This window comes from Bos javanicus, chromosome 15 (assembly GCF_032452875.1).
Source record: "Bos javanicus breed banteng chromosome 15, ARS-OSU_banteng_1.0, whole genome shotgun sequence".
Lineage (NCBI taxonomy): Eukaryota > Metazoa > Chordata > Mammalia > Artiodactyla > Bovidae > Bos > Bos javanicus.
In genome coordinates, this window is record NC_083882.1 from 63177502 (window position 1) to 63197308 (window position 19807).

The 19807-nt window shown below is 40.4% G+C and overlaps 1 protein-coding gene across 4 annotated transcripts in view; it reads right to left on the reverse strand.

The window, feature by feature from the left end:
• LOC133226928 (uncharacterized) overlaps positions 1-19807 on the reverse strand; it is a 194341-nt gene that overhangs the window by 92379 nt on the left and 82155 nt on the right. For all 4 annotated transcript variants that reach the window (XM_061381045.1, XM_061381042.1, XM_061381044.1 and 1 more), the window contains one exon: positions 11098-11341. In XM_061381045.1, coding sequence (XP_061237029.1) covers positions 11098-11315 — 218 coding nt within the window. In that variant the 5' untranslated portion in view covers positions 11316-11341. The remainder of the gene's footprint in view (positions 1-11097; positions 11342-19807) is intronic.

Genomic DNA, 19807 nt, shown 5'->3' on the forward strand with positions numbered 1-19807 from the left:
TCTATATATCCTCTGCCTGAGAGAGAAGTTCAAAGGGATATGCACTTTAAAATGATAGAACTGGCTATGTGGTAGTTCTCAGGACAATTTTGTCCCCCTCCCCCGAGGACATCTGATAATACGTGGAGGCATATTTGGCTGTCACACTGGGAGGATGTCCAGCTGGCATCTAACAGGTAGACGCCAGAGATGCAGCTAAGCATCCTACAATGCACAGGACAGTCCTCCACAATAAAGAATTATCTATCCCCAAAATGTCCGTAGTCCTGCTCTTGAGAAATCTGATCTAAGGGAGCTCAAAACCACAAGGTGAGTTCTTGAGTAACTGAATGGACAAAACATCACACACACACACACACACACACACACACACACCCCTCCATTTGACAGTGATTTAAACAAGAAATAAACTTTTGTTGTGTTAAGTCATTGAGATTTGGAGGTAATTCATTATAGTTGCTAGCATTATTTACTTTAGTAAATACAACTGATAGAGGTTAGTCCTTCTAGGAGGACAGGTGCACCCTGGCAACAGAGCCATATCACTTGACAGGTACTGGGAAGGCTTCTGGAATTAAGAAGTGAACGGTATGGAAGTTCCTTTAAAAACTAAGAACAGAACTACCCCATGACCCAGCAATCCCACCACTGGGCATATACCCAGAGAAAACCATGACTCAAAATGACACACGCACCCCATTGTTCATTGCAGCACTATTTACAATAGCCAGGACATGGAATCAACTTAAATGTCCATCAACAGAGAAATGGATAAAGAAGATGTGGTGCATATATATAATGGAATATTACTCAGCCATTAAAAGGAATGAAATTCGGTCATTTGTAGAGACACAGATGGAACTAGAAAGTTATATAGAGTGAAGTAAGCTAGAAAAAGAAGATCAAATATTGTATATTAACACATATACATGGAATCTAGAAGATGGTATAGATGATTTTATTTGCAAAACAGAAAGAGACACAGATGTAGAAAACAAACATATAGACACCAAAGAGGGAAAAGGAGGACGGGACGAATTGGAGTTTGGAATTGGCATATATATCAATACACTATTGACACTATGCATAAAACATAACTAATGAGAACCTACCGTATAGCTCAGGGAACCCTACTCAGTGTTCTGTGGTGACCTAAATGGGAAGGAAATCTAAAAAAGGGAATATATGTATACGCATAGCTGATTCACTTTGCTGTACAGTAGAAACTAACAGTATTGTAAAGCAATTATATTCTGATAAAAATTAAAAGTAAAAAAATTTTTAAAAGGAAGTGAAGGACTGTGGATGCCTGGGCCTGTCGTGTAAGTCATGAGACCTCCCAATGCCATGGGCATGAATAAGTCAGGAGCACAGTGGCTGCTTTATAGCTCTTTCCCCCCACTAATGAACAGAAGCAGTGCCTCTAGGGAGAAACTCTCTTAGCAGCTCAGTGGAGAAATGCGGCAGGAACCCACCAAACAAAATCACAAGAACTTGCTCATCTTCCTCTTTCCCTTGCCCTTTTTTTTATGAAGACAGGGACTAGCTGACAATAGTAAGGTCCATTTAGTGTATGGTCTGGTCTTGCTGTGACTAATAAGATGACTGGTTGTATATCTACTCTTTATGGTTGTTCATTATATCACCCTAACATAAAGTAATTTAATTTCAGTGGGATAATTAGGGTATTTCTAATCTAACTGATAGTCTGAATGAAATGAGATTCTCAGAGGGAGATTTGTGTATCAGGAGACTGGTGACCTCCGGCCCCAATTTTCACACAGTATATTAATCTGACAGCCCGACTTCCCAGGCATCCTGGATCTGGACGTTTCCGAGCCTGTGAGTTACAGCACACACCGGCAAATGAGATTATCTTACGTATAATGAGATTTCTGTGGACTCAGGGAGGTAGATCATAATATTTGAACTGAGAACTTCAGATTGATGGAGAAACTATATGGAAACAGAGACCCCGAGATACAAATGTACTCAAGAGGGCACACGGTCCACACAGGGTCTCAGAGATGAGACTCAGAAGAAGAAAAGCAGAGCCCTGTGCGGTGTCTGGCTGACTGGGACACCCAGGGCCACCCCAGCCAGGGAAGCCTCGTGCTGGGAGGATGGGCAAGACTGTCCTTAGGAAGATGCAGAAAGAGTCTGCTCAGGAAGCCTGGGGTGGAGGACCAAGGAAGGAGACCTGGAAGGAAGAAGCAGCAGAGGTCGGTAGGGTCAGGCCAGCTTTCTGAGCAAGCAGGCAGCTGAAAGGCCTGCCGCCTACCCTCTAGTCCCCAACACACATCCCCAGGAGCAGACCCACTCACCTCTGTCCTCCACACTGGCTCCAAATCTTACGCTGTGCTGTGCTTAGTTGCTCAGTCATGTCCAACTCTTTTCAACCCCATGGACTGTAGCCTGCCAGGCTCCTCTGTCCATGGGATTCTCCAGGCAAGAATATTGGAGTGGGTATTCTTCTCCTCCATGCCCTCCCAACTCAGGGATCGAACCCAGGTCTTCCACATTGCAGGCAAATTCTTTAAGAGTCACGCTTTTATACTCATTATCAGAGGTAGGATACCAGCTCTTTCTAAAGAAAATCTGCCACTGAAAACACTTTCCATTTTTCATTTGTTCAGTGAGCACCCACACAGGGTAAGTACCAGTCAGACCTGCAACAGATAAAAATCTCTCTTTCCACACTAGTCACATCCTTTTGATTTAGTTTCTCAAGCCTCCTTAGTAAATTCCTTTAAATTCTCTTTGGAATTTAATTTGAGAGGAAAAAAGTTTGTTTTTTCTGGAAGAAATAATATGTTTTCTCTTATCAGATAATAAGAACTATATAACTTGTTTCCCTTGTTTTCTTGGGTGCTAGGAAGCTCAGAGGTTAGTATCATACTCAATCTCATCAGTAGGTTGATATTTTGTGTCTTTTTCTGATTTCCTATTTTTCCATTTCTAATGAAAAAGATTTATTTCATGCTTTTTATTTGGTAAGGTATTTTAGTATTTCAATACTCTTTTGAAAGGAGTATTAAATGTATTTATTCAAACATTTAAAAATAAACAAAGAAAGAAGTATTGGCTTACAAAAGCCCACTGTCAAAAATCCTTCAGTATTTACTAAGTACCTATCATTGGCTGAGCACGTAACATGGGCCCCTTTCTAAGCATCCTGTCCCTCACAACAGCCTTTGAAGTAAGGACTATAATCCCCACTCTAGAGAGGAATGAAGAAGTGGGGGCTAAGGAGGCTGCCTGAGATGACACAATCAGTAAGAAGAAGCACCAGGAGCAAAACCTGAGCAGTCTGGCACCCACAGCTGCCCTCTTAACCACTGCTGCTGGACATGCAACTTACTATGCTGGGCATCGGAGCAGGCACAGTACGCGTTCGGACACCTCTGCCGGATGGCCTCACCTCCTTTAGTTCCCCCTTTTGAATTCCAGCCATTGCTGCAGCAACCGACCCTGCTGGTGCTCAGGCGTGACCGGGCAGCCCCTTGCCTGGACAGCGTGGAGAGTCTCCCACTTTCTGATCTAGGGTTGCAGAAATCTGCTCAGTGAATCTAACACATGTACACACCTGGAGGAAAAAGGAGCTAACACTCCACGGGGCAAACCTTGACCAAGGAGGTATGGACACAGCGGATAAATGCTCCTGTTTCTGTCCTGTGGGCAGAGAACTCCGAGGCCCATTCTATACAGCTCCTGGAGGGGGAGGGGGATGCCCAGTGGGATTCGCTGCTGTTGCCCACTCTACTGATCAGCTCAGTAATACTGGGTTGGCCTTCCTTCGAGTTTACTCCTCCTGGGCCTCCCTCCTTCTCCTTGGGGATCCATTTCTAAAACAAACCACCTGTATGCACAAGCTTGTCTCAGCTCTGCTCTGTGAGGAAAGCAAGGCTAAGACCCTGCAGTCCCTAGTCTGAGGAGCTCAAATTTGGGTGACATGTCATCAGGAGAGGAAAAACTCAGTGACACTGCATTAACGATCATGACGAAGCAGCCAGAAGAGTCACTTGGACTGTGAAACAAGAGCACGGAGAAGCGGAACAAGCAGGGAACTCCACTAAGGTTTCCTTGACTCAACCACATGCTGTCTATGGCTGCCTTCCCACCACAGCAGCAGAATCTCAGCGCTGCTACACAGCCCACCACCAAGACTAAAATACTTCGTATCTGGCTGTTTACTGAAAGTTTCTGGGTCTCTGGTACAGAAAAGCCAGGATCCTATGGGAATACAGAAAATGGCCACGGGTCCTATTAATATCTGTGACAGGCGGTTGGGAGGGTGGACTGTTGAAGAATAGGAGCAGGGGCGTTCCAGGTAGAGGCAACACTTGAACCAAATGCATAGAGCTGTGAATCAGCACACGGCTGGTGAGCAACCACAGGGGGTTTTACCATCGCAGAAGACAAAGAAACCATGAGAGGAGTGATAGGAGATGAGGCTCAGACAGAGACTTAAGGTATCTGCTGCTGGGTTGATTCTCTCATTTTAGGCTATTTCCTTCAATACCCAAATATACTGTGTGTGCATGTGTGCTAAGTCACTTTGGTCGTGTCCAGCTCTTTGCGACCCCATGGACTGTAGCCCACCAGGCTCCTCTGTCCCTAGGATTCTGCAGGCAAGAATACTGGAGTGGGTTGCCATGCCCTCCTCCAGGGAATCTTCCTGACCTAGAAATCAAACTCATGTCTCTTGCCCCTCCTGCACTGCAGGCAGATTCTTTACCACGGGGTCACCAGGGAAGCGCCAAGTATACTGTAACCAAGAATAACTCCAGAGTTCAGTGTGCCTTCTTCTGTTCTGATGAATGGTAGGAGCCTTCTCGCAAAGCAGCCCTCTTTGCACCGGGGCATTCCTGACACTAAAGACCCGCTACTCTGCCCTTCTCAGGTGGCCTGCCTTGGGATGGGTCAGTTCAGGTGTCCTGCTCCTCTCGCTGCTGAACCACACACGGCTGATGTGTCAGCATGAAAGTCAGACCCCACTGCACGCTCTGATCTTTCTCCCTGCTGGCCTGCTTTGTGGTTTCCTGGCCTGAGGATGCAGTGTGTGCATGCTAAGTCACTTTAGTCATGTCTGACTCTTTGCAACCCTACGGACCGTAGCCTACCAGGCTCCTCTGTCCATGGGGTTCTCCAGGCAAGAATACTGGGGTGGGTTGCCATGCACTCCTCCAGGGGATCTTCCTGACCCTGAGAAGGTTGCAGGGATTGAACCTGCGTCTCTTATGTCTTCTGCACTGGCAAGCGAATTCTTTACGACTACAGCCACCTGGAAACTGGAGTGGGTTGCCATCCCCTTCTCCAGTGGATCCTCTCAACCAGGGATCGAGCCCAGGTCTCCTGCATTGCAGGTGGATTCTTTACCATCTAAGCCACCACAGGAGCCCAGTAACAGGTGGCAAAAACAAGCGTGGGAGACTGAGACCTGCCCTGCAGCCCCGGGAGGCAGTGTTTCTTCCTGCCACTGGGAAAGGAAAAACCCTGGGTGATCAGCATGGTCTGAGGCTGAGTTCTTTTGTTTAGTTCTTTCAGGAATACTTACTGAGGGAGAACAGAATACCTGCCAGGCAGGGCAGTCTACTCAGGATACAGAAGAACGATGAAGGTCCTATCCTGCCCTCAAGGACCTCACAGTCAACTGGACAGACAGAGGTTCTATTTCACAGGAGGAAGAGATTGTCAGCTCCCCTCTGATGAGAGTGCAGCCCTGAGAGGCAAAGCCGAGAGGATAGTAAAGACTTAATAAACATCCTAAGACTATCTGTTTTAATGATTATTCTGGAATGAAATACAGTTACCAAGTCAATTGCTGAAACACAAGCACATTCATAAAGTACTGAAGGATACTCCAAAACAGTTTATTTCCCCTCAAGAGCTTCAAGATTTCCCTGACAATACTTATTTACATTGGTTGGGTGAACCAATTTTTAATAAGCAATGCAAAGGTAACTTTCAGTCCCAAAAGGACAGACTTCAGCATTACTTGGAAAACACACTGGTCATGTCAAACTGCTGGCATTTAGACACCCATTTCAGATGTTTCAAAGACCAAGATGGAAATACTGAACACCAACACTGACTTTTATCAAAAAGAAAAAATAGTTAACATTTACTAAGTATGTATATTTTACCAGACACTGTGCTAATGGCTTCATATCCTGTATCTCATTTGGTCTCCACAGCAATCCTCGAGGTAGATTCTAGTATTATTACTGTCTCCATGTTACAGATGGGACAACTGAGTCTTAAGCAGATTAACTAACCTGTCCCCCAGCCATCACTGGAGGAGGCAGACGTCACCTGACAGTCTATCCACAGGGGCCACACCCTTAACCAGCACACCAACTGTCTCCCCTTACTGGCCAGTCCCCAGTTCCTGCCTGGGACATCTTTTTTCAGCGGTTTGGCCCAGACTAGGTTTCAGGATAAGTTCCTTCTTGGTGATAAGCAGGGCCCACGATCTCTGACAGCTGTTCCCCGCTCTTCATCATCGTCTGAAACAATCAGTAAGCATTAGAGAGTACTTTTCCCTTTACAAAGGTGATAATTAGATAACAAGCTGAGATTAAAGTAATTACAGTTAGACAGCTGGCGAGGCAGCACAGTCATGTTGAAATACTGTTGGTACTTCAGCATCTGGTTCTAATAACAGCATAGGCTAAAGGATTTTACATTAATTACAGAACATAATTTAATATAAACATATTTAATTACAATTGATGAGCGATAAACTGTTCAAGAATGACTTAACCCCTTCTGAGTGTCAAAGTGATGGGAACTTTGGGCAGTCTGCGTGGCCTCTTCTACTCTTTCTCTCCTTCCCCCTTCACACCCTCCATTACACCCTGGTTCTCTCTCCTGGAGAAAACCCTCCTCAAAGACGGAATCTTCTAGACACGGGTGTGGTTCATTGATTACCCCACGGTGTTTGGCACATGTGCAGAGCCACCCATCCTTGGAAAAGCCAGGTGGAAGAGGGCCAGCGAGCAGGCCAGGCTGGGAGGCACCGCTTCCACCTGAGCAGCTGCCTTCCTCTCACTGACAAAATGAGCCTGCCTCTCCCTGGCTGGTCTTCCCAGGGTCCTCACACCTCTCTGTGGTGCTGGCTTGGCTTCTGACAGTCAAGTGAGCAGCCTATTAAACAACCTTCGGATCTCTTAGAAAACGTATGAAGGTGAATCCATTTTTTGTCATGATCAGGAAGTTCTCTGGTCACAATAGTCAGGGTATTTTCACTGTTTGGGAGTCAATGTGTAATGTATGGGGATTTCTACATTAAACAGGACTCTACCATGGCAGAAATTCTTCCTCACATGCTGCCAACCCCCTTCCCTACCCCCCAAGACTGGCAGAAGTAGGACCTGGATGAAACGGTTGATATCAGATTGAGACCACACAGACACAATCTCCACTGGGTGAAGGACTCAACCGCTATCTGCACACTGCCTTCTAGAAGGCCCATTTACAAATGGAAGACTTCAAAAGTCACAAAAGCGATGTTGTAGACTGCATGTCTGCGTTCCCCCTCGAACTCAAATATTGAAACCCTACCCTTTGCTGGAATGTATTAGGAAGGAGGTGGAGTCTCTGGGAGGTAATCACGTTGAGATGAGGTCATGAGGGTGGCTCTGTCTCTCATTTCTTGGTCATGAGAGGATACAGTGAGAAGGCAGGTGTCTGTAAACCAAGAAGAGGGCCCTTCCCAGAACTTGCCCACACTGGCACCCTGATCTGGGCTTCCCAGCATCCAGAACTGGGAGAAAGAAACTTGTTATTCAAGCCAGTAATTTGTATTTCTACTGGAGCAACCCAGGACTTCCCAGGTGGCACTCACTAGTGGTAAAGAACCTGTCTGCCAATGCAGGAGACATAAGAGATGCAGGTTTGATCCCTGGGTTGGGAAGATCTCCTGGAGGAGGAAATGGCTACCCACTCCAGTATTCTTGCCAGAATTCTACAGACAGAGGAACCCAGCAGGCTACAGTTGATGGGATTACAGAGTCAGACACGAATGAAGCGACTTGCACACGCACACGTGCACACACACACACACACACCTAGCAACCTAAACTAAGACACACCACTAGCTCTCAACTGCAATAAAATTAAGAGTCAACCCAAAGAAATTACAAGGCTGATCCTTCCTTTAAAAAGAGTAAGTAGTCCTGGAGTGAGTTGGGAAAATTCATTGTCAAGTTTCCCTATGTGACAAATGATGTGAAATTACAAAAAGCCTCAAATACTGTTTTTACCTCCTGCTGTGGATTTCAAAGTCTAAAGCACACATTCTCCTAAAAGCTAACACGAGTGCTGAAAAAAACATTTATTATTCATAAGTAAGCAAGTGTAAGCCAATTCTAGAGGAACCACTGACAGATGCACACGAAGTAGAATTAGTGAGACAATTCAGGACCACAGAGCATGTGAGAGGACCAGGCAGTCTCAGGTTGTTCTATTCTTTTGAAGAAAGAAGACATTAATTTCTCTATACATAGCAAATTTGCACGATGCGTGCAAACTATAAGGTACATCTCATAGATTAAATCATCTTGCAGAAGTGAGGAAGGGACAAGAGGAGAAAGTAGCCAATAAAGCATTTGCTATTTAACAAGTTACCACTATCATCAAAATTAAAAGCTCATGCATGTCAATGGACACTACCAAGAAAGTAAAAAAAAAACACACAGAATGGGAGAAAATATTTGTCTTTTCCCTTTTTCCCATAGTCCTACCAAAGCAGGTGGGGATCTTTCTTACAGCTTTGGTTGCATGAGATCTTCTGCAGGCTTTCAGTAGATGTTCTTGAGAATTATTCCACATGTAGATATATTTTGATGTATTTGTGGAAGTGTGTGAGCTCCACATCCCTCTACTCCAACATCTTGATCTCCGGGAGAAGGTATTTGTGAATCATATATAATAAGGGTGTAGTATTCTGAATATATAAAGAACTCTCACAACCCAACAATAGAAATCCAAATACCCCAGTTGAAAAATGGGGAAAGGATCTGAATAGGTATGTTTACAAAGAAGATATACCAAAGACCAACCAGCACATGATAATATCCTGAACATCATTAGTTATCAGGGAAATGCAAATCAAAATGAGATACCACTTCATATCCACCAGGATGACGACAAGCAAAAAAGACAGATAGTAACAAGTATTGGCAGGGATGTGTAAAAATTGAAATCCTCATCATTTTGGTGGGACTATAAATAATATAGTCATCATGGAAAACAGTTTGATGGAAACTCAAAAGTTAAATATATAAGTTACCATTGATTCAAGCAATTCCATTCTAGGTACATACCCAAAAGAACTGAAAACATGTCCACATAAAAACTTGTACACAAATATGCATAGCAGCATTATTCATGATAGCCAAAAAGTGGAAATAACCCAAATGTCCATCCAATGACAAAGGAACAAACAAAATACAGTACAACAATACAATGGATTATTATTTAGCCATAAAAAGAAACAAAGTACTAATAAAAGCTGCAATATTGACCAACCTTGAAAACGTGATGCTAAGTGAGAGAAACCAGACACAAAAGATCACATATAGTATGATTCCAGTTATATGAAATGTCCAGAAATGGCAAATCTATGCAGACAGAGGATGGGAGGAGAGAGAAACTGACAATGCCTACTGACAGATATGGCGTTTCTTTTAAGGGAGGGGGGGTGATGGAGTTCTGGAATTAGATGGTGGTGATGGCTAGACAATGTTGTGAATATACTAAAACCACCAAACTGTTTGCTTAAATGGTTTTAAAACAGCACGTTTTATGGTGTGCTTCCCTTGTGGCTCAGCTGGGAAAGAATCCGCCAGTGATGCAGGAGACCTGGGTTTGCTCTCTGGGTTGGGGAAATCCCCTGGAGAAGGGAAAGGCTACCCACTCCAGTATTCTGGCCTGGAGAATTCCATGGACTGTATAGTCCATGGAGTTGCAAAGAGTCCTACACAACTGAGCGACTTTCACTTTCATGTTTTATGGTATATAAATTTTATCTCAGTTTTTTTCAAGCTACCAATCTGGGAAATGGAGCCTAATCCCACTAGGCAAGCCTGGGAGCCTGTGTACAGCGTGCAGCTCAGGTAACTTATCCGAGGAGTAAGGAAGTTGGGGTATTCATATTATATACTAACTCCCATCAATCAGTGACTGAAGGTTGCTTTTAGGGAGCACTGATACCTTGCACTTCTGGGGTGCCTGCAAAAGGGGTTCTGGTGGCCAGAGAAAGTCCTTAGGCAAAGGAATGTTAGTGTTGATAGCTGACAGTCAGGCCAGCATGCCCTGAAAGGTACAGGCAAGGGGGTTCAGGCAGCGGGCCGACAATCTGCTACTCTCTCATCACGTTGTTTTAGGATTAAACAAGAAAGGCTGTGCAAAAGGCTTCACAGTGCTAGACACAGAGAGAACTCTCAATATATGTGAGTTATTTTTTACAAAGACTCAATAAGGTTAAATAATTTGATCCAAACTACACAGTCAATACAAGTTGGAGCTGGGATTTACACAGCACTCTGTGCAGCCCAGTCTTTCATATAGAGAATGATATTAACAAGCATACACTAACCAATCTTGCAAACACACTTCAGGCAGCAATCCTGTCATCATGGTGTTCAGAGGCTACAATACGCACCTTTACTCTTTAGTCTCTCTCTCCTCCCCTTTATGTGCCCTCGGCGAGGGAAGCAGCTGCTTTCCTCACAAAAAGGCCTTGAGGGCTGATGTTACTGTCTGCTCAAGTTTCAGGGTTTGGATATTACATGGCTTGCTGTGTAGCTGCTTAATTGAGATTCAAAGCCTGCACATTTGCTGACAATTTAGTGCAAAGGACCAAGACAGACAAACACCTGTGACTGCAGGAGCGGCAGGGCAACAGTATCCTCCTCACTCACCTATCGGTCCGGCTGTTCTCCAGAGTACCCTGACTTCAACAAAGGAGCCGTATCAGCAAAAACTCTAGAGGAAAATGGGCATCTCCTCCCAGAAGGCCCCGCACTTGCCCCCACCAGAGCATGCCAGAAAGGAGACATGAGGATGGGGGATGCAGAGCCCCGCACCGACCTGATCAAATACTGGTTGATAATCGTGTCGAAGTAGCTGTAGTACACAACATTGTTCACGTGGCCGTACTGGTCATTGTCCTGCCACCTCGTCTGGATGGGCAAGAAGTACCCGTAGGCCTCCTGGTGCCGATGGCGATCCTCAGCTCGCTGGTTCTCTGATGCTGTAGCCAAGGAACGGCCATTCCTAGGAAGCAGCCTCGAAACCCAAGAGGTCATAGTGGGGCTGCTGCCTTGGACAGTACCTTCAAGAGAAACAGCAACAGAGGATGAGAATGGTCTTCAGAAATCTTGATTTTAGTTTTACAAAGGCAATTGCATTAAATCCTGACCATTGGTTTCAAAAGGAAATGAGACTTTTTTTTTTTTTGGCTAGGAAATAAAATCCAGGTCCTTACCACAAACCTACTGACTTTTTAAAAAGGATTCCTTATTTAAAAGGTTTTGACACACACTGACAGAAACAGGTGAAGCCTTTGTTTGAATTTGACCAGTAAGAATTTAAAGTACGTTTCTACAGAGGTGCTCTGCTCCACAAAGTATTTCAAGGAGGGCACTGTTTCTGAAAAAATCTGTACCCTCACTAAGGGCATCAAGACAGAGCTTAGGCAACCAGCATAAAATAAAATGTTTACCAGAAAATATTATCAATTGGGCCTATCAACTGTAAGGTTTTTTCTTTTGAGGGCATTAATTTTCTTTTAGAACAGAAGTAACATCCTATGGGAAATGTTTAGATGATGCACAAAGGAGGAAAAAAATCCAACAATACCAGCTATTAACACTTCCATGTGCATTATTCCAGTCTTATATATCTGCATACATATTCTTCAGCAGGATCATACTGCTCATGTTGTTTTGTAATCTCCTGTGCTTAACAATACTCGCTAATGTTAAATAGAGAGCGTCTATGCTGTGCTGTACTTAGTCGCTCAGTCATGTACGACTCTTTGCAGCCCCACGGACTGTAGCCCACCTGGCTCCTCTGTCCATGGGGATTCTCCAGGCAAGAAGAGTGGGTTGCCATGCCCTCCTCTAGGAGAGAGTAATAAATACGCTTAAACATTATCTTATGTCACTTGCAATGCTGGATTCTGTTATATTCCATTGTATAGAAGCACCACAATTTATCAAATTTTCTTTTGTTGCATACTGAGGATTTTGATTCCAAGTTTGTTAATTGGGATTGGAATCTTTGTAAATAAACCTTCACACACATCTGTGATTATCTTCTTAGGATATATACTTAGAAGCAGAATTGCTGGGTCAAAGAGTAAATTGTTAAGGATTTTGATATAAGTTAATGCCCTCCAGAAAGGTGGTACCAATTTATATCCTCCATAGCAGTGTACAAGCAGGCCAATTTTCTTGTCAATTTTAAAATGTTTTATCCATTTGACTGTATTCTCTCATTTCCATACACATTTAAAGAGATGTGCTCAGTGAAAAGATGACTGCTGCTACCATCTATGATGGAATAACCAGTATCAGAATAACCCCTCTGAGAACAAGTACAGGAACAAGATGAAACATACAAGGAAAGCTGTGTGGAGACTTAGAAAAATCAAGGCAGCAGGGCTCTCCAGGCGGCACCCCCGAGGACGGGGTAACACTCTTGCTGCTGCTGATTCTCATCAGGGCATTTGTCAATCTGCCACATGGGGAATAAAGGCTGAAGAAATAACAGCAACCTACGGGGTTGCACAGAGTCGGACACGACTGAAGCGACTTAGCAGCAGCAGCAGCAGAGCTTGCAGTAAGTAGTCTTGCTGTGGTGGAAGAGTTGACAAAAATTGAAAGGCCAGCATCCTGGAGAAAGTGAGCAAATTCCCCTCAAGGTCTTTGCTGACTCTCAAGCTGCACATGCTCAGAGAAAAGAGAGAAATCAGCTGAAGCAACTGTATGCGGCTAAAGTCTCAGGAGGAGACGACAGTCTCATTACACTGAGGACCCAAAAATGAGCTTTCAGGGCCCCAAGGAGGAGGGCGAAGACTCTAGACTTTCAGTTTCGACCCAAGAAGTATTACTCCCTTAGAATGAAGGCAAACTTTACATTGTCAAACCTTGATCAAGATTATCTACCCGTATATCATCTGTCAGCTAGTAGAAAATGAAATCATCTCTGAAGGGAAACACCACCATTCAGAGCCTGTACATCATCATTTTATACACAAAGACTGGCCTTTACTCAAACATACCAAGTCTACTAGCAAAAAGGAACAGAAGAATTAATTTTAATAAAATAGAAACAGTCCCACAGACTCACACAGATTTAAAAATAGCTATGATTAACATACATCAGAGATAAAAGGCTAATATCCATCCCAACACATAAAGAACTCTAAAACTGAAGGGGAGAAATGTCAAAAACCCAATACCAAAATAAGCAAAAGTCACAGACAATTCACAGATAAAGATTTTAAATGACTTTTAAACATTTGAAAAGATGGACAACTTTAGTTATAATAGAAATTATACCTGTGCTGAGATACCATTTCTCGATGATTAGATTTGGTAAAAATTACAAAGCTTGATAGCACATTCTATTGATAGAGCCATGAGGAAAGAGACTTTTATACATTGCTGGTGGGAATGTCTCCCACACCTTTATGGGAGGAGAATTTGACAATATCTAACAAAACCACAAGTAAGCTTACTTTTTAAATTGCATCTAATAATTTTCCTTGAAAATACACCTTCAAGAATGTAAAAAAAAAAAAAAAAAGAAAGAAAACATATGAACAAAGAACATTATTTGTAACTAAAAAATATTGTGAAAAAACACATTAAAAAAACACACACATAAGAGATTGGTTGAATGAGCTATGGTATATTCACACAGTACACACAGTAGTATACTGAAAGTCGCTTGGTCTTGTCCAACTCTTTGTGACCCCGTGGACTGTACAGTCCATGGAATTCTCTAGACCAGAATACTGGAGTGGGTAGACTTTCCCTGCTCCAGGGGATCTTCCCAACCCAGGGATCAAATCCAGGTCTTCCGTATTGCAGGCAGATTCTTTACCAGCTGAGCCGCAAGGGAAGCTCCAATACTATACTATGTAACTGTAAATAAAAACTAAATAAGACATGATATGGAATGATTTACAGAATATATTTATTGTCAATCAATAAAAGCAGTGGTTTTTAACCTGGTGGTCCAGTGGTTAAGAATCCACCTTTCAATGCAAGGGACATAAGTTCAATGTCTGGTTGGGGAACTAAGGTCCCCCATGCCAGGGGCCAAACCGAGCACTGGAGAGTACACGTGCCACAATGAAAACCCAGCACAGCCAAAAAAAAGAAAAACAAATCAATAAAAGCAAAAGGGGATACATAGAACGATACTTTTGTGCAAGAAAGAAGACGAAATAAGATAATATAAATGTGTTTACTTTTATTTAAAAAACAAATCCAGGAAGAATAAACCAGAAATTTACAAGACTGCATTAAGGTGCATGGGGTGGGAAAGGGGAAGTAATACTCCACTTAATATAGATTTTTGTGTAATTTTGAGTTTTGGAAGTATGTTAATGCTTTACATACTCATACCAAATAATGATGATGATGATGTTAAATTAACAGTGATGGAGGGGAAAGAAACCAAAAATGGAATACAAACAGAAATAAATGAGCCTAACTAAAATTCAAATGAATAACATAATCACACTGAAGGGAAAAATAATTACTTTTGAATGCAGAGTTTTAATTATATACTCTTAGTTTGGAAACAAAAATCTTTTTACAAGCATTGAACACTAGTTAATCAGCATGATTTTTTATAGTGGTAGGGGTAGCAAATCTAAAACACTCTCTGTGAATCTAAGCCTAGGCAAGTGAGTAAAATATACTGAGAATAATCTTAGCCAGATTCGTCACTTGTGAAAAGGATTTACAAACATAGAAAGGAAAAAGACTAAACTGAACATTCTCGTGTTAGATTAGATCTGGGAGCATCAATATGAACTCCATGGTTAGAGGCAGAGATGGAGATTTCCTAATCCAGCTGAGACTAGATATAATATAGTACATTTTCCACTGCATCAATATGAACTCCATGGTTAGAGGCAGAGATGGAGATTTCCTAATCCAGCTGAGACTAGATATAATATAGTACATTTTCCACTGCATCAATATGAACTCCATGGTTAGAGGCAGAGATGGAGATTTCCTAATCCAGCTGAGACTAGATATAACATAGCACGTTTTCCACTGCAGTAGAAAATCAGCACACTTGGTGTCTGCTTCCCTGGTGGCTCAGCTGGTAAAGAATCCACCTGCAATGCAGGAGACCTGGGTTTGATCCCTGGGTTGGGAAGATCCCCTGAAGAAGGGAAAGGCTACCCACTGCAGTATTCTGGCCTGGAGAATTCCGTGAACTGTATAGTCCATGGGGTTACAAAGAGTCGGACATGACTGAGCAACTTTCACTTCACTTCACTTGGTGTCTAGACTTAAGTTTCTTTTTCCTTTTTTGGCCATGCCACGCAGCATGTGGACTCTTAGTTTCCCAACCAGGGACTGAACCCTATCCCCTGCATTGGAAGCATGGAGTCTTAACCACTGGAACCACCAAGGAAGTTCCCGTATCTAAGTTTCTAAATACCCACCTCCACACAAAGGAACCAAGGCTCCTTAAAGGATACAACTGATTACAATGCTAAGGCAGATAAAGTAAAAGATGATCCTGGAATATCTCACTGTGCCAGAAAGTAATGAAATGTACAAAGAATGATGAGCATGTCAAAAGTTCATGGGAGCTTGTTTGAGTGGGTTCCCAAGGGCCAAATCTGAAATATCTGATATCAAATTAAAACGAGATCAATGGATTATAACATCTTGAATTAAATAACAATTCTTAAGTCTACCAAATTAATAAATGGGGGTGAAGGAAAGTTACCCCTTACATAAGTATTCTGAGTAATAAATGTAGAAAGGATAATGGAGTTAGAAAAATCATTATTTTGCAAGTATCACAGGCTTCACTTTTACTTTTCACTTTCATACATTGGAGAGGGAAATGGCAACCCACTCCAGTGTTCTTGTCTGGAGAATCCCAGGGACGGGGGAGCCTGGTGGGCTGCCGTCTATGGGGTCACACAGAGTTGGACATGACTAAAGCGACTTAGCATAGTAATAACTGATCCAGTCAACAATCATGGATGATGGATGTAAAGTATACTGGGTACAAGTTTGATGAGAAGCAGATAACATCCATGATCTCAAAATAGTTCCCCACAAATTATTTATTCATCACAAATTAATAATATTAAGTTTATGATGGCTCATACTGGTAAGACATGTCCTTACGCAAGTTATCAAAGTTAGTATCACTAATAGTGAATCAAATGAACATCAACTGCCTCCTGATACAATGGCCTGAGAAGGACACAACATCACTTTTGTGTTATTTTACAATGTTATTGCATTGTAAAATATCTGAATCTAATCATAATGAAACACCAGAGAAACCAAAATTTAAAAATTCTACAAAGTACTTTCTTTGTACTCTTCAAAAATATCAAGATCATGAAAGACAAAGGGAGAAGAATTGTTTCAATTAAAGGAGATTAAACAACCATGACAACTAAATGCAATGCATAATCCTAGATTACATACTTAACTGGGAAAAGATGTTGCTATAAGGGAAATTATTGGAATAATTGACAAAATTTTAATTTAGATTGTAGATCAGATAACAGTATTGTATCAATACTAAATTTTCTAATTTTGAAGTTGTACTTCAGTTACATAAGATAAATTCCTTGTTTTTAGTAGATACAAACTGAAGAATTTAGAAATAAACAAGTATGACATCTGCAACGTTTTGCCAAATGGTTCAGAAAGAATACTGTGTGTGTGTTGGGTAGGTAGGGGGATAATACACAGGCATGAAGGAAAAGATGAGAAAGTAAATGAGGAAAAAATGTAAAATATTGATGAATCTAGTAGAAGATATAAGTAATCCTAATTTAAGATTGACTATAAGTCAAGGAAGCATGGTATAACCTCTAGGATAATCAGAAAAAGAATATTTAATTAACAAAGGAAAAATTAAACAATAAAGATACTTTTCAAAGCCAAAAGAAAGCCATATGTCAGGTGAGAGGACCAAAAACAGATTGAGACCAAAAAAAACCCAAAAACAAACTGTAAGATAGTAAGTAGATAAGAATAAAAATTAGCAATAATTACATGAGTTGCAATGAAGTACTCCAAATAATAGGCATAGACTCTAAGAATGGATATTTTTAAAACCCAACATATTTTTATAATAGACATAACTTAAATACAAGGAAACAGAAAAGTCAGTAGTAAAATGACAGAAAACATACAAACATAAACAAGAAAAAAGGTAACATAGATATACTAATGACAGACAAAACAGATTTTAAGGCAAGAAGTATTACTACACACAAAAGAGAAACTTTGGTAAAGACAAAAAGGTCAATTCAACAGGAAGATTTCATAACATAGCCTCAAATACAGTAAAAACTAACAAAACGAAAGGACTAATAAATTCCCACTTACAATGTGTAGCTCTAACACACCTCTCTCAATAGCTCAAAGGAGAAGCAGAAAATAAATTAATCTATAGAAAATTGAACATGATTAAAAACAACACAGGGCCCACTGATTGGAGAATATACATTATTTTCAGGTATATATACAAGTTACCAAAATAAAACATATACTAGGCCATAAAACAAGTCTCAACAAATTTTAAAGAATTAAAATCAGAGTATGTTCTCTGACCACAGTGGAATTAATCTAAAAATCACTAACAATAACTACAACAAAAACACAATTATAAAATCTCCAAAAGCCAAATAATAAATAAAGTTAAATAGGAAATCACAATGGAAAATAAGAAAACATTTTCAACAGAATGGCAATAAAAATATGACATATAAAAACTTATGGGATATACCTAACCTGTAGCTAGAGAAAACACAATAGTTAAATGAAAATCTAACGATGAAAAGGAATGATCTAAGGATCCATCTCAATAATCTTGAAAAAGAGCAGCAAATTGAACTCAAAGAAAGTGCAAGAATAATAATGAAGATAAGAACAAAAGGCAAGAAAATAGACCAAAAAAAAAAAAAAAAACCCACAGTAGAGAAGAAGTCTTTTTCTGTAAAGGGACAAATGGTAAACATTTTAAATTTTGTGGGCCATATGCTACAACTACTCATCTCTGCCATTGTAATGCAAAAGCAGTCATAGTCAATACAAAATGAATGGACACAGCTGTGTTTCAACAAAATCATATTTACAAAACAGGTAATGGGTTATATTTGACCCATGGGCCATATTTTGTCAATCCCTGCAGCAGAAAATATAATAAAGCTAAAAGTTTGTTCTTTGAGAAAATAAAACAAAGCAAACAAAATTGATTAAAAAAAACAGTGAGTATAAAGAGAAAAGAGGGTACAAATTATCAATATAAGAAACAAAAAAGGGATATCACTACAGATCTCACGGGTATTAAAAAAGATAAGATGTTATAAATAACTTTAGATCAAAAAATTTGGTAATTTAGGTGGAATGGATAATTCATTTTTTAAGATACTAACTTACCAAAACTGACACAAGAAGAAATAGAAAATTCAAATAGCCTTATATCCATTTAAATATGCATCTATAATTAAAAGCCTGTCGACAAAGAAAAGCTTAGGACCAAATGGCTTCATAAGTAAGTTCTTTATTTCATGAACTAATACCAATGTTATACAAATTATTCCAAAGAACAGATAAAATAAATTCATTTCTGAACACATTTTATGAGGCCTATACAGCCTTGATACCAAAACATACCAATAAAGAAAAAGTACTACAAGAAAGGAAAAGTATAAGCCAATCTCTCTTATGAACACAGACGTAATAATTTGGCAAAATGAAATTAAATATTGGCATGTCAAAGCTGGGGATATATAAAAGAATAGATCTCAACCAACTTAATTTATAATACTAAGCTGATTTAAAACTTGAAAACCCATAAATATAATTTACTCCCATTAACTAAATAAATAACAAAAGTTATATCGTCACTAATATATTAAAAAAGCACTTGATAAAATTCAATGTCAATTCATATTAAAATTCTAACAAAGCAGGAATAAGAGAAACTGCCTTAACTAATAAAGAATATCTTTTAAAAAATCTACATTAAGTATATTAATGGTAAAATAGTGAAAGCTTTACCATTGAAACTGGAAATGAAATCAGAATGGCTGCGATCATTTTTATTAAACATTATACTGTGGTCCAAGAGAAAAAAATTTAAGTGATTGTTTTTAGGAAAAAAATCACCTTTGTTCACAGATGATATGCGTACGCACCTAAAATATTCAAAATAATCTATTAAGGATTAAAAAGTGAATTTAGCAAAGTTCCTTTAAATTATACTTAAAAGTCAATTGTGTTTCTAGATATTAACACTAAACAACTGGAAAAGGAAAATTTAAAACAATACCATTTTTATTAGTAAAACATATGCTACCTAAGAATATTTATCATCAAAAAGATAAATACCAGATACCTAGAAACAGAAGTATTCAAAACTGTGCAAGACCTATGTACTGAAGACTATGAAACACTGCCAGGAGAAATTAAGAATGACATAAATGGAGGGCTATATCATAACTTGGAAGACCAAGTAATGGGGGGGTCTCCCCAATTGATCTATTTAAGTTCGAATAAATTCT